The 15675-nt window shown below is 27.7% G+C and overlaps 1 protein-coding gene across 1 annotated transcript; it reads right to left on the reverse strand.

Moving 5' to 3' along the window:
• Positions 1 to 2587: 2587 nt before the first annotated feature.
• On the reverse strand, positions 2588 to 5590 carry LOC112693521. The gene is made up of 3 exons (XM_025568631.1): positions 5524 to 5590; positions 2774 to 2978; positions 2588 to 2664 (listed from the first exon to the last, which is right to left on the reverse strand). The coding sequence occupies exons 1-3, from the start codon at positions 5542 to 5544 to the stop codon at positions 2588 to 2590; spliced, it is 303 nt and encodes a 100-aa protein (XP_025424416.1). The 5' UTR covers positions 5545 to 5590.
• Positions 5591 to 15675: the final 10085 nt, after the last annotated feature.

The raw sequence follows: 15675 nt of genomic DNA on the forward strand, positions 1-15675 counted from the left end.
GATTGTCGATGCAATATCTTTCTCGTTGGAAAAAAAACTTTACTGTACCTGTGTCTTTCTTGATGTATCCCAAGCGTTTGACAGGGTTTGGCATGACGGATTACTTTACAAACTCAAAAGTTTTCTTCCCCACCCGCTCTTTCTTCTTATCAAATCTTACTTAACCGATCGTCACTTTCAAGTACATTATCGCTCTGCATACTCAGAAATAACCAAAATCAATGCTGGCGTCCCACAAGGGGGCATCCTATCTCCAACTCTATTCAACATATATGTCGCTGATCAACCCACCACGCCTCAAACCATGGTGGCTGATTATGCTGACGATAAAGTAATTTTGTCAATTAGTGAAAATCCGGTAGCCGCCTCATCAAACCTGCAACTCCATCTCTGCCTAATGTCTAACTGGTACGACAAATGGCGTATCAAAATAAACCAAAACAAATCAAGTCACACTACATTTACTCTCAAGAAGGGAATTTGTCCAACTGTTACATTAAATAACATCCCAATTCCCACATCTGACACAATAAAATACCTGGGACTCAATCTTGATAAACGACTAACATGGAAAAATCATATTCGAACCAAAAGACTGACTCTCAACGCCAGTATGCGCATCCTCAATCCTTTAATATCGAGAAATAATAAAACAAGTCTGAAAGTCAAACTTCTAATTTACAAAACCCTCTTAAAACCTATTTGGACTTATGGCATACAGCTCTGGGGCTCAGCAAAAAAATCCAATACCAATAAAATCCAAGTATTCCAAAACCTAGCTCTCCGTCGTCTGTCCAATGCACCACCATAGGTCTCTAACCTAACATTACATAATGACTTTCACATAAAAACCATCAATGAAGAAGCTCAATCATTTTACTTGCGGTACCGCACACGACTTCTATCCCACCAAAATCCTCTTATTAAAACCCTCTCCTCTCAAACTCTCCCGGGGAATCCAAGGCGCAGGCTAAAAAGGAAATGGTGTCGTGACCTACTACAATTATAAATTTAAAATATACTATGCTCGTTACATGTATATATTCATTTAATCTCAACATATGGGGAAAAAAATAAAAAAAAAAAACATATATAAATAATTCATGCTAAGTGTTGCCAGTGGGTGGCTTCTTACTCAATTTTTCATGTCATGTCTTCTCTTAGCACATAAGCTTATTATGCATTACTTGTATAGATTGTTTATTTCTAATAAAAATTAAAAAAAAAAATTGAATACTACGTTATAACTAAAATTTATAATTTTCAACTGAGTATTTTAAAAATAAATTGTTAATTGTAAGAATTATATCAGGTAGAAGGGCCTCTTCTTATATGCATATAGTCCCTAGGTAAAGGAAATGTGGGTATCCTCAAAATAGATTCTTCTCTGATAATGGCTTATTTAATACTAAAATATAATGTTGTTTTATTACTTACCGTCGTAAATTTTTTTTTTTTTTTATATATATTCATACTACTTATCTTTAAACTATACTAATAACGTGATATCATAGTTTCAAAATACATTTAACCACCAATTGTGATTTTTAACTTATTATGTAAGATGATAATATAATAATTTATCAATAAAAAAATATATATTTATCTTTTATATGCGCCCAAAGAAAAAGTGATTTTTTCATCTGGAAAACCAAAAAAAAATGTCATAATTTTAATATTCTACTGAACAAAAAATTAAATATCATGAGTTACACCATAGCAAATGTAATTAATATAATATAACAGTTTTGAAATTAAAATCTATTCAACACTATTAATTAAATAATTAATAATTATATTATTCAATATAAAGTTTATATCAGTCATTAGGCAAATGATAAATCAGATAAATTACGAGTAATTTTTTTCTTTCTTACTAAGTTCTTTAGTTTCTATACCACTTTATATTTATTTTATTGTCACATAAACATTTATTATTATGTAACGATTTTTAAAATTGTACTCTACTTTTACGTCGAAAATGCATGTTGAATAAATTAAATAAAATTAAATTTTAATATGTTGACCTAATACTTTTTATTTTCATTATTTTAAGTCATAACTAGAATTTAAGTAGCGAATTTCAATTCTACAAAACCTATTAATGTATTCTCATATAAGTAACTATCATAAATATAAAGGTTTGAAAATATTAAATTTTGCTTTTTCAGATTTAATACTCGTTTGTATGACGTACAGTGAAAATTGAAATATGATAAAGTATAGTAGATATCTTTTTCATCAAATCAACATTTATAAAAATGCATCGAGTTAAAAACATAATGCTGTAAAATTCAATCTTTAAACGCAAATTTATAAAACGATGACTTAATTTCGTCTTAAATTTAGTTATTCACGCGTTTTATAATATGATAATTTAACTCAATTATAAAACGTTTTCTATCCCAAAAAACTTGTGTGTGTATTATTTCAATAACAAAAAGAACAAAATATATTTTTAGATTGGAAAATATTTATTTTTAACTGTTGTGGAGAGTATATTATGAAGAAAATTGTGAAAAAAAAAGTAAAATAATAAGATTTGAAGACTTATATCATTATGCCGTGATTGGTCGCTGCGTTTAGATCAGTAATGAGCAAGATAATGTTGATAATCGTCCGCGTAATAATTACCGTATTGATTGTAATACGGATAACCATTGCCTGTAAATAAAACGATGTTTTTAAGTTTTGGTTTGATTTGTTATTTGTTTTTTTTTCTTTTTCGAAATACGCAATTGTAATTGTTCGTAATCGAATGGTTTAGTTTTACCTATTTCACTGCCGAATCCAATAGAAATTCCTCGGTAAGCGAACGGCGAGTACCGTGCAACTGGATATGCTGCACCGAAACCGAATGAGAATGGTAAGCGTAAATGTGACGTCTCCGCTGTCTTCATAGTCTCTTTGGGCGTCACTTGAGTTTGCTGTGCAGCCGGCATTGCGAAAGCTACGGAAATCAGTGCTGCGCACAGAATCTACAAACGAAGAAAACCCGTATTGTTACTTCAAATCTAGTAAAACTGCTCTCATCAAAATCATGATACGATCAATCGATTTTATAATATATCCATGAAATACATATGTGAACGCAATGGAATGGTCCAAAGTATTACAATATTGTGATAAAATAATTTTAATATTAATAATATGATCCGAGTATGTTCGTATTGAATTTCCGTCTAAAACATTAAATAATCTAACCATGATTTGTCTGAGTTATACTATTTGTATGTTATTCCCACTGTGAAACAATACGAATGAAATTTCACTGCTTAATTTTTAAAACTATTTCAATATTCGGATCGTAATTTAATTTACTGTTTGCGTTGTATTTTTCAATTATTTATTGGAGTTATTATATTTTTATTCATAATATTTTGCAATATTATCTTATCATAATCGTAAGCAAGGAGGGTGCTGCGCGCACGCTAAAAATTTTGTAAATGGTGCCCTACAATTTAATTCTAAGACAAAGGTCCATGATGCTTCACAAATTAAACGTAATTTATTCTAAAATATTTGATATAAAATTAATGATGTTTGGTAATAGGAAAAATAAAACAAAACGTTATACGTTTTCGTGAAATTATCTATCACGAAAATAAATAACAGCTATGGTTGACTACAAAAAAAAAACAAATCATAAATAATTTAATCAACTTAAGAAAAATAAACGAGTTTCAAGGAAAATATAATCATTATACAACTTATAAACCACAATATTAAATAAACATTTAAAGTTATGTTATTTAATTATAATTTACTAAATATCCCTACATGTTTTGTTAAGATATGGCCATACAATATTAAAGGAACCATCTGAAATACAAGTTTGCGAACGCCTATGCGTCTTATATACAAAATATTTTTATAATAATATTTTATTTTTAATGTGATTCAGTTTGCTTATTAATCAATCGAAATAAAAAGAAAATCATCATTAATCTTTTTTCCTAAAATAGTTTAGATTGACCAGGCGCGTAGCTAGAAATTTCTAAGGGGGGAGGGGGGTTTATTCAAAATTAATTGACAAAATTATACACATAAAATTAATTACTTTACGTATATTTAAGTTTTTCACATATATATTATTATAATTAACACAAAAAAAAATTTTAATTTTAATTAACTTAATGCGTCTACTTTTTAAAGCTAGAGTATCTATTATTTCGTCGGTGGTTACGACTAAATCCCAAAGAATATTTATAACTGCTAAGCCATTCAACCGATTTTCACCAGTTGTGTTCCTCAAATATATTTTTAAGCGCCGTAAAGAGGAAAAAGATCTTTCACTGCTTGCAATGGTTACTGGTAAAGTAATCAATATTTTTAAAAGTTGATGAACAGTAGGAAATATTTATTATTGTGTAATGCCGAAAGTACAACATTCTACGAGTAGCCGACTACAAAGTTTTGTTTCGGAGTTTAAAGATATATTTACATCCAATGAACACGTTTTATTTTGTGAACTATGTGGTATTTTTTTTTTTTAATGCATATAAATGCATATTTTAATGATTTTAGAAGTATATTTGCATGCACATTTGTGTATTTTTTAGAGCTATAAGTCCCTAAACCTAGTAATTATTAATTAATGTCGGGTCCCGGTTTAAGTGCTTTACATTATTGTTATCGTAATATATATTCCATTTTGATAAATAAGTGTAAATCACAACTTATGATGCATCTTTATCTTGATAAAACATATTAAGTATACCATGGCTAAGGGGAGGGGGTGTTACTACACATGTAACAACCCCCTGAATACGAGCCTGATATAAACTATTGATTGATCACTCAAGCTAACTTTACTACACTTAGTTAATAAAATACACCCCGTAGTATATTTCAATAGTATTTAAAATGAAATTTGTTTTTGGGCCATACATTTATTTCTATGTATATTATTTTAAATTATTCAATTTTTTTCTGTACATTTATAAATGTTTTATTATTAACAACTTCACAAGTATATGTATTATTGAAAATATAAGTAATAAAGAAAAAAAATTATAATGCATTTATTTTAAAAATCTATGTTTTGTCAGTAAATTATTATTAAATACTTCAAATTCATTATATTTTTTATTGTGGCGTGTTATGCAAATTATAACCATATGATTTTTATATTAATTTAAATAAAAAACATGGATAGTAATTTTTAACTGGCAAAAAAATTGGAGATTATTGATTAATGCAATTTTTCTTAAAAATAATCCTAACTATAACAGACATTAATATTTTGATTTTCTTAGAACATTTAAACTTACGAGATTTATTCAATATTAGATTCATATTATGTATTCTACAATTAAATATAACTTACAAAATCATGTGGAAACAATAATTTATTAAGATTAAATCTTAACACATTATACCGATGAAGACAAAAAAAGTTGAAATTACAGTTCTAATTTAAAAAAAAAACTCATTGGTACAAATATGACAGATATTAATTATATTTAAAATTATGACGAAATTAAAAATAATCTATAACTTATAATGAAAATCTTGACTTACCATAGTAAATTTAGCTGCCATTTTCCTTGGTACTTGTTATGATTTATCTTTAAAATCAATCGTCTCTGTTCACTCTAAAAATTATACTGAATTTCATTTGGCGGTGCTCGCTTTTATATTGAGATTTTTCCCAAATCGCTTTTCTTTCAACAATAGATTTATAGTCATTAACGGTCAACGTAATTTTAATACGTAATTAAAACTCGACCAAGGATAACCGCAAATGTATTCTTTCCTGAGGCTCAAATAAAGGTCATCAATGGAAAAATATACAACATAATTAGTAGCTAATGATTTTTGTACGGTTTTTACTAACCGAAAATAACTATTTAATTATGAAGTTTTATAATTCTGTTACAATATGTAATACATTTGCAATGGTTTTAGGTATTTTCATATGTTTTTGATTTTTTATATAATCATTAAAATAAGCTTCATATTTATAATACTAACCAGGCCCGGCTCAAGTGTTTAAACAAACATAGGCAAAATTTAGTTTTTGCCGCCCCTTACGTGTAAATATTTTATCAATTTTTTTTTTTTTTTAATACATAAAAATTGTCCAGGAAAAATGCCGCCTTAGGCGTGGACCTATGTCGCCTACCTCTTGAGCCGGGCCTGATACTAACAATCAGTTTATGTTTTTTTTCTTTTATTAGTGTTCAGAATTCACTAATTAATCTAATACCGTACCATATATATGATTTACCTTTTCTATTAAAACTTATCTAGCCAACCTTTTTTTTAAATGAATGTTTTGTTATATTTTCTTACATACAAAAACGTTTAAGTTTGAAAAACACTGCAAGATTCAAGCCATATGCTTTTGATTATTTTGACGTCCTTCAAAAGACTATTTTCTGGACCACATAAATATTTTATTATTTAATAAGTTTAAATGGATTCATATTAAAAAACAATAATGATTTTTACATTATGAAAATTAGAATTTATGTATTATGTCAAAAATCTTATTACCAAATAAGTAATTTGTTTTATTAGGTATCTTAATAAAGCTTTAGGATCAATTTTAATTCAACTGACAGATAAATTAATTTCTTGAATAAAAACAAACATTTTTGATAAAAATCATAAGACACCTAAAAATTGAATACAAGTTCAAGTTGATCATACACCATTTTAAAATGATATTTACCGTTTTAATTACAAAAGTTATTAAGATATTATTTATGTTTTAATTTCAGTTAAAAACATTTCATATTTTTAAACTTAGTTTGATTCTACACGAAACACCTTAAAAGTTTGTAAACATCAATAAACTGCCTTGCATTGATTACACTACTTTATTAATGGTTTATTTTCCAGTATTATTGTTATTAATAATAATAATAACATAAACAGCAAAATTAAAACAAACTATCTTAAGCATTTATAAAATTTGGAATTGTTAGTTTACAACTGTCGATTTTTAAATTTGATTACTACCGTAGAATAATATTGTCTTTAATAAAATAATTTTAAAAAATACGTATTTCTTGTATAAAAATTATAATGCTAAGATTGATTTAATGGTTTACTTAAATTTTATGACGATATTTCTTTCAAAATTTATCGAGTATATAAATATTTCTTGTTTGAAACATCTATTAAATTGTCATTATTATAAATACAAGAGTATTAATATTAATATTTATATTATATTATTTTAAATTGCTATGAGACGGAAATACCATTTTCTCACAATGTGTATTTAATCATCTCCGTTAGTTACACAATAAAAATTTCATATCCAACAAATAAAGAACTATAGACAGACAATATTATTTATTATTAAGAAAAATTTGAATTCAATCAAAATCAAATGAACATATTTCAAATAGTCAATAAATGAAAAACCTGTAAAAACATAATAATTTTTTGATTTTTACGTGTTATTAAAGTTTACTTTTTTTTTTTTTAATTATTCACACCTATATCATACAGAAGCATTTGTATACAAGTGTTATCATGGAGAAACGTACTATCTGCTTTAAACATTTTAAACGATAATCTTCCAAAAAAGGTCTAAAATTACGGAATTCATTTTAGTTTTTAAAAAGTTTTCTTTTTACTTATTTTACTGGCTTACACAAATATATCAGAAACTTTAAATGATCATCTATAACTTATAATCTTAGAGATATAAAAACTTCTACCGTTCGTAACATATATGTCCCAGTCATGTTAACAACTAGTAAAGTTGCATGTAAGTATATGTTTGCATAGATGTGCGTTTAAACACTAATTACCTATATTTTTTGCTTATAATTTATCTTATTTCTTAAATATAATAGGTGAAATTATTTGTCAATAATATTCTATCCTTCGATAATATTTATACCTTATTGTAGCCATACAACACATTATTTACATTATTTATATAATTTTATATTTAATAGTTTATAATATACAATTTGATAGGTACCCATCTTAGATATTTCAGTAAAAAGAAAAATTAATACCTTTCTGAAATAAAACATTAAATTTTTCATAAACATTATATATAATCAATAATAATAAATATCGGTATGGTCTAATGGTTTAAAAATCGGTAGAGTATTGGTTTGGTCCGACTCCATATTTTTATGAAAGATTTAATTTCCGTCCTGGTTTAAATTATTATCATTTACAGTTCTGTTCGGTTTTTTTTTATAAATTTTAATTAATTGGTTCGTTTCGGACCAGTTGGTCATAGCTAAGCTTTACCACTCATTTAAAACCCATTGAAAAATGATTTTAAATTTTAAAGACGTTATTTATATAATCGAAAATACGTGTATTTATCATAGGAATCAATATTTTACTCCTGCGCCGTTCTTTTAATATACTTTGTAAGTATATGGTTCAAAGCTGTTTATGGTAGGTACCTAGTAATAATTATTATCGAAAATATTTTCAACTACTGCTGCAATTATTCTCGTTATGGTGCGGACGACATTTTCATGGAAGGGCTTGTATACAGCAGCTACGCCACGCTATACGACGAAATTTGCAGCACAAATAACAATGTAATGTACATTTTTCTATCCTATGTATTAAATAACATCAGTAGTGTAAAGTTTTTTAATGATCTATTTTCGCTCCATCAGATTATATTATATTTTCAATCCGGTCTGTTAGAAAAAAAAATTGGAATACGTTCGGTCCAGTCCATAAACGTCCGAAATTATTTTATTTGAAACAAAGCAATCCGGTATCGATCTGCTCAAACTATTTTAAATTTTCAGTCGAATCTAATATAATAAAAATTTACCCATCGGTTATGTCCGACTTCGGCTCTTTGTTAATATTTTCAATCCGGTGCAGTCCTTAAAATTACGGACTATGCAGAGCAATAGCGTATGTGTATATTTGAGTGTGTGATCACACATGTTAGGTACGCATTTATACTATTATAAAGTTATAAATTTATAAAACGTACATCTTCTATATCTATAAAAATGGATTTCTGTCTGTCCTTTATACATTTCTATATGGCTGGACCAATCGCGACGAAATTTAGTTCTGAGATATATTAGACCTATGGGCAGAAGATAGTCTAAGTTAAAAAGTAATAGGTTCAACTACGGGAGGTGCTCAAACAGACATTTTGAGATTTACGATTGAAATGTTTGTTTATAGACGGTTGCTATTAGTTTCAATTATAATATTAATTAGAGCAAAAGAAATAATATTCCCTGAATCTGTTATTATTATTTATTATTATTTGTTTCTATGGCATATGCGTCTATGGCAATAAAAGTTTTTATTGATATTTTGTGTTTTTTTTTTTCATTACAAAATAACGCCATTTATATGCTATTATGCCTCCCAAAAAAAGATCGATCGGTAATCAAAGCTATAATTTTAAACGGAAAGTTTATAGGCGAAGATGTACTGTTGCTACACATCCAAATGATTCCAACAGATATGCCTTTCGAATTCAAACGTTTGCAGTTTTCGATGGGGCTCTCCTTTGCAATGACCATCAACAAAACATAAATGCTTAAAGTGTGTGGACTGAATTTGGAAAATCCATGTTTCTCACATGGACAGTTGTATGTGGCATGCTCACGCGTCGGAAATCCTTCTGATTTATTTGTGTACGCACCAGAAGGAAGAACAAAAAATATTGTGTATCCAAATGCACTTCAATAAATCATTCAATTGAACACTTGAATTTTCAGACTTTTCTCGATAAAACGAATAAAATTACATAATGATAAACTAAATTGAATATCGTTGTAAGATTATTAATTAGCATATTTTAACCGTTATCTATCTATACGTATAAAAATAAACTGCTAGCATAATCATATGTAACACATTTAACACACAGTTTGAGACATATAAGACGTAGGATTTTTAATGGGCTACGAAGTACACGGGTTCAGTTACTTATTAGTATGAAAACATTGGAAAAAAAATTGAAAACTGATAATGAACTGCTAAGTGTGAAATATAAAATCATATCCCATTTAATTTGCAATGCACCATACATGAATGGGCCATGGCCGTTTTCGAACAAAAACGCACCCTTCCCTTTTTAGCCAATTCACTTTCAACCAAATTTAAAATAGGCCGATTCCCTTTTCAACCAAAACAAAAATTTCTATACAGTGAGTTCCGCTTAATGTGATCACTTTGGTGCAGGTCATTTTGATTCTATTAACCGGTTGATTCTAAAAAGCATTACAACAATTTTTTTTTATAATTCCGTCTTTTAATACAATTATTTATTTATAATTAGATATTTAATAATTTCTAATACATATATATATATAATTATAATTTTTTAATAAAATTATTGATTTTTACATTTGTTTTTATGTAATGATTCTACATTTATGCTTGAAATAAAATAAAATTTTGAATGAAATAAAATAATATTAATATATAAAAATAAAATTAAATAAATGCATTTAAATTCAATTAAAAGAGCCATCTATTTTTGATTGAACTTGACAATCTACCAATTTAGTATTCATATTAGCCTGAAATTAAATTAAATCAAATTAAAAATCATATTCATGTTTTTTATTTATTTGTTTACAATATACATTGTACATACATGTAGTTTTTGAAACAGTTGAAAAGTATCGTATCGAACAGCAGTTATTTGAACAGCTCCTTTTAGCTTTTCCAAAATAATTCTGGTATCTTTTTAAGTGATATCTTCGTTGGTCTCTTCGTTATCGTCATCTTCAACATCGTCAATATTGATTTCTTCTTTTTTTGTTTGCAAATCAGTTATGTCTTTATCAGACAATGCTCCAAAAGTAGGTAAATCTTGATCAATTAAAATCCAATTTTCAAAGTTTGTATCTATGAATTCGACCTCCTGTGGTTCTTCTTCGTCTGACTCAATTTGTGAAAACCCAGCTTTTCGAAAACAATTAATAATGCATTTAGAAGTCACCTTATCCCAAGCATTAACCACCATATGTATAGCTTCTAGCACAGTTATTTTACGAGCTATTTGTGATGCAAGAATTTCAGATACATCTATAGTTTCAACAATAAAATTCCGCATTGCTTTTATAGTGTTTTCATTGTTTTTATGATTCCCTGATCAAGAGGCTGAATAAGTGACGTAGTGTTTGGTGGTAAAAATTTCAAATCTATGTTTTCTAAATTTTGTAAATTCGGATGTGCTGTACAGTTATCAAGAAGTAGTAAAATACGTCTTGGTTTTTTTATTTCTCTGTTCCATTTTCGTAAAAATTCGGTAAAATTTAGACTAGTCATCCAAGCGTTTGAATTAGCGTAATAATCGACGGGCAATGTTTTAACGCCTCAAAAACAGCGTGGATTTTAACTTTTACCAATAATTAAAGGACGTCTTTTATCCGTACCTGACATGTTGCAAACCAGCAGAATCGTAAGTCTTTGCATTTGTTTTTTACATCCATTAACCTTAAAAATCAAAAGTAGAATCTGGTAGAGCTCGATAATACAAACCAGTTTCGTCTGAATTATATACGTCATCAGGTGCATAATTAGACGATGCAATACAATTCTTTAAGTAATCTTCTGCAGCTTGAAAATCTGCATCTTTTTTTTCTCCACATGTTTTTTTAAAAACAATATTGTTTCTGTTTTTCCAACGAGTCAACCACCCGATCGTTGGACTAAAATTGTTTACACCTAATTGCAAAGCTAAATTTATAGATTTTTCTTGTAAAATAGAATTACTGACCGGTACATTTAAATTTCTAGCTTGCTGAAACCATCGTAATAAAGATTCTTCTACATCAACATTTTGTCCATTTCGTTTTCGTTTTCGAGAAAGAGGCTAATTTTGTTCTTCATGTTCAACAATTTCCTTACGATTTTTTAAAATTTTGTTTAACGTTGGTTGAGGAATTTTCAGAGCTAATACGGCTTCTCTTTGAGAACATTTATCCAATTTATCAAAACGAACGAGTATATCTTTTTTTCTTTTATAGTTAAATCATTTCGTTTGGTCGACATTTCAAAAAATACATCTGATCATGAACAATAAACCGAATAAACTAAATGACACAAGTACACGACGCCGCGACGTACAAAGATAATTGATTGACATAATGTACAACGATATACAATAATACTGATAAATTCAAAAATAAAATGGTTTTTATAAATTAATCAGTTTGAGGTACCATAAAAACGATAAGATTGTTCATAAAAGTGATTTAATTATCCGGTACTTAGTGAGTCTAATAAAGGGTCAATTTAACATTAGTAGCATACAATTTGGTTTGGGATTTTCATTTTTGATTCTAATAAACGGTTGATTCTATAAACCAGTGATCACATTAAGCGGAACTCACTGTAATACATTTAAAACAATGATGTACATATGTTGTCAATAATTATTAAAATATTAATATAAAAGAGATTGATATTCTGTATCTAGTTTTGATATCTTATCGTAATGAAAATTGTTTACATTTTTTTTTTGCAAAAAACCGGAACTTTAATATTAAAAATCTTAGGTCTTCGCTTGTTACACCTGCCGGCTCCACTCACAAACTCGAGTGTCACTGCGTGACACTTTTCGGGGGGATGGAGCTTCGCTCCAAGGGTAATTATAATCTAAGCCTAACCTAGTTTTTGTACAAACCTTGATACTGTTGCAAATGGGATTATGCTCAGTATGTAAACCTAAATGTATGTAAACTAAATGTATGTACCTTAATAGTATGTAAACCTTGCTACGCTAGTAAAACCTTGAATCGTCATTAATATACTATGGTAGTTTCCATCGTAATCAAACATTGTACAACATTATTTTATTATTTTAAATGTATTATATAAATTTTTGTTTGGTCGAAAAGGGAATTGACCTATTTAAATTTGGCCAAAAATTGAATCGACCGAAAAGGGAAGGATACGGTGATGGTCGAAAACGGACTCGCCCGAATGAATGATGAATATTTCAATTGTTATCATAAAATAATAAGATAAAAAAATATATAAGTATACAGTAATAATTAATTTTGTCCCATGGACATTGTTGACAAATAACTACTGCGAAGAAAAAACATTTTTGAATGATAGCTATTATTTATTATATTTATTTATGTTTAATGAATATTTAAACTTTAACAAGGATAAATGACCAATTAGTGCATTTTGTATTACAAATAATGTATTATTTTAAAATGACAAAAAACATCCATGTTTAGTAAACATATTTTGTGTGCTGAGATTTGTATCGTTTTTTAATTATAATTACTTATAAAAACAAAAACAAAATAAAATAAAATATTTTAAGTTAAATTGTTATAATTATTTTGTACTGTACTCGTATAAGACATTAACAGTATGACGTGTATTAATAATTACACCGACGGACTAAATGTATGGTAAATAAAATTTTTAATTTTTCGTTCAAAATATTTGCTCATTTATTTGAAAGCACTGTTTAATGTAGTAAAAATTTAGAACTTTTATGGATTTAAAAGTGTTTGGTGGTTATAGTATAAAGACCTTTTAAAAAATAATTTAAAATACTATAAAAAAAGTTTAACGTTAAACTCTTTCTACCTATTATATTTCGAACAGGACATGATTAATTAAGCTTAGAATAATATTTTTTCATAAATAGTTTGGGTGAGAGTATTTCTACCTATATTCATAGTAAATATAATGTTAATTTTAATTGTATACAGTGGCGTATTTACGGGGGGGGGGATATGGGGGATAGATCCCCCCCTTGACCTTTTTTTTTTTCCTAGGTAGCTATAAGTTGTCTCATTTTCTCTAATATTCTTAATATGATATTACTTTCAAGCATGTATGTTTTCTGTTTTCTTAATGTTCTAGTCGTGGTAATTGTATCGCTTTGATAGTCTGATATACTAATCGCCACTAATCGTTTATCGTTGGCGGCATGTACGACTATCAGGCATATACCTATATTATGGTGTACTGTATTTTGTACGTTTCTGCGAATTATTTTTCATGCAAGAGTGTTTATAATAAACCCGATAAGCAATCGGTAAACATAACAAAATGACCATGAAGATCGTGGATTAACCATAGGGCGGCCGGGCGGGTTTATTTTTAGAAAATTTGTTACTAGTAGATTTATGGCTAATGTATAGCTATATATATATATATATATATATTTTATCTTATGATATCGTGATTCGTTAAAAGTAGATATGTACGGTCATTGGACGTTGACGGATAGCGACGCCGCGCCATTCCGAGTACTGACTTACTGCCGAATTGACTATTGTTCGACTTTATTTTTTGCGTCTTGTAAGTTGTAACTGTGAAGTTTTAAGACAATATGAGTAATATTCAAAAACAAAAAAAAACTTTATTTTCTTATTTTAGTACAAATAAAAAAATTTGTTTGGAAAATGATGAGGTAATTATAAAGATTAATTCTTATTTTGCCTTGATCCACACTAACCTCAATAGGTAACAAGTTAGGGGATTTTAAAAATGTATATTATGTACGAATTAATGGGTGTTAGGATGTATTATTATATATTTCATCCCCCCCCCCCTAGAAAAATTCCTAAATACGCCACTGATTGTATATGGTTAATACGTGCATTAACAATGTATTGGAACTAGGGCTCGAAATGAACCTGGACGTACCGGAACACAGTTCCAGTTCACGACAAAATTTTTTTTAGCTTTCCGGTTCGTAAAAAAAATACGTTTATCGTTCCGGTTCAAACAAATTTTTAGTGTAACCATATTTTGATAAAATTTAAACATTTTGCAGAATTATTCATTGTAAAATATTTAATAAACGTCAAACGTCCGCGATGCATTAGTTCATTTATTGCTTATCTATACGATAATCGCCGTCCACCGATTGTGTATTTTAGCTTCATATACACAATACGTATATGAATTTTAAAAACTAAAAATAAAGCATTAGGTTGTTTGATTTGTAAAAATGTAACAAATTTTGGATTATCTGTTGTTGACATAACTCTTCGATTTTCCAAACCTTGTTCTAGTTTTTAGAATTATTTATAAGATTATAAAAACTCAAAGGTCTTTTGTTGATTTACCGAATGAAATAGATAATAGATTACCAAGTTTTAAATGGTATGAATATGGGAAACATTTTACACTCTGATAAAACGTCTGTGGATTTGGCACTCCGCATAACATCAGAGATGAAAAAAAATAATTTGTCAAAATATAATTTTAACTAAAACAGTATAAAATAGTAAGTACAACTTATTTAATAAAAAAGGCTTAGTATTTCAGGAAGGGGAAATTATAAATTTGATGGGTTAAAGCCCCTAATTCTATGGTATGTACTAAAAAAAAAAAAAGAATTCCTGTTCAGAAAATTTTTCATTTCAAGCACTGATTGGACCTTGTTTCTTGGAAAACCTAGTAAAATTAAAATGTATCAAACATATATTATATTTTACATTATTTATTATTTATTATTTATATATTATATTTTATATTTTATGTGTAACCATAGTTTATGTTAAGACAAAATCATCAAAAGCGTTTTAACTGAAACATGTTTTTTAAATATATATATTATAGGAATGAAGTAGTTAGCCAACGATAACCTATTTAAAATTATCTCGTTATACGTGAAGCATGATTGTATTAGTATAATCATTCATCATTATTGTTTATAATATTATAAAACAAGATATTATTCCAATTACATTTTTTCATATTTTTTACGAA

Source organism: Sipha flava, unplaced genomic scaffold (genome assembly GCF_003268045.1).
Source record: "Sipha flava isolate LNK unplaced genomic scaffold, YSA_version1 88_pilon_pilon, whole genome shotgun sequence".
NCBI classification, from domain to species: Eukaryota; Metazoa; Arthropoda; class Insecta; order Hemiptera; family Aphididae; genus Sipha; species Sipha flava.

Excerpts from the sequence above, each read along its gene's own strand:
- LOC112693521 (XM_025568631.1), bottom strand. The coding sequence starts at position 5,544 with ATGGCAGCTAAATTTACTATG. Across the intron at positions 2,979-5,523 it reads TGGCAGCTAAATTTACTATG|ATTCTGTGCGCAGCACTGAT; the intron begins GTAAGTCAAGAT and ends CTTCGTTTGTAG. Across the intron at positions 2,665-2,773 it reads TGGATTCGGCAGTGAAATAG|GCAATGGTTATCCGTATTAC; the intron begins GTAAAACTAAAC and ends TTTTATTTACAG.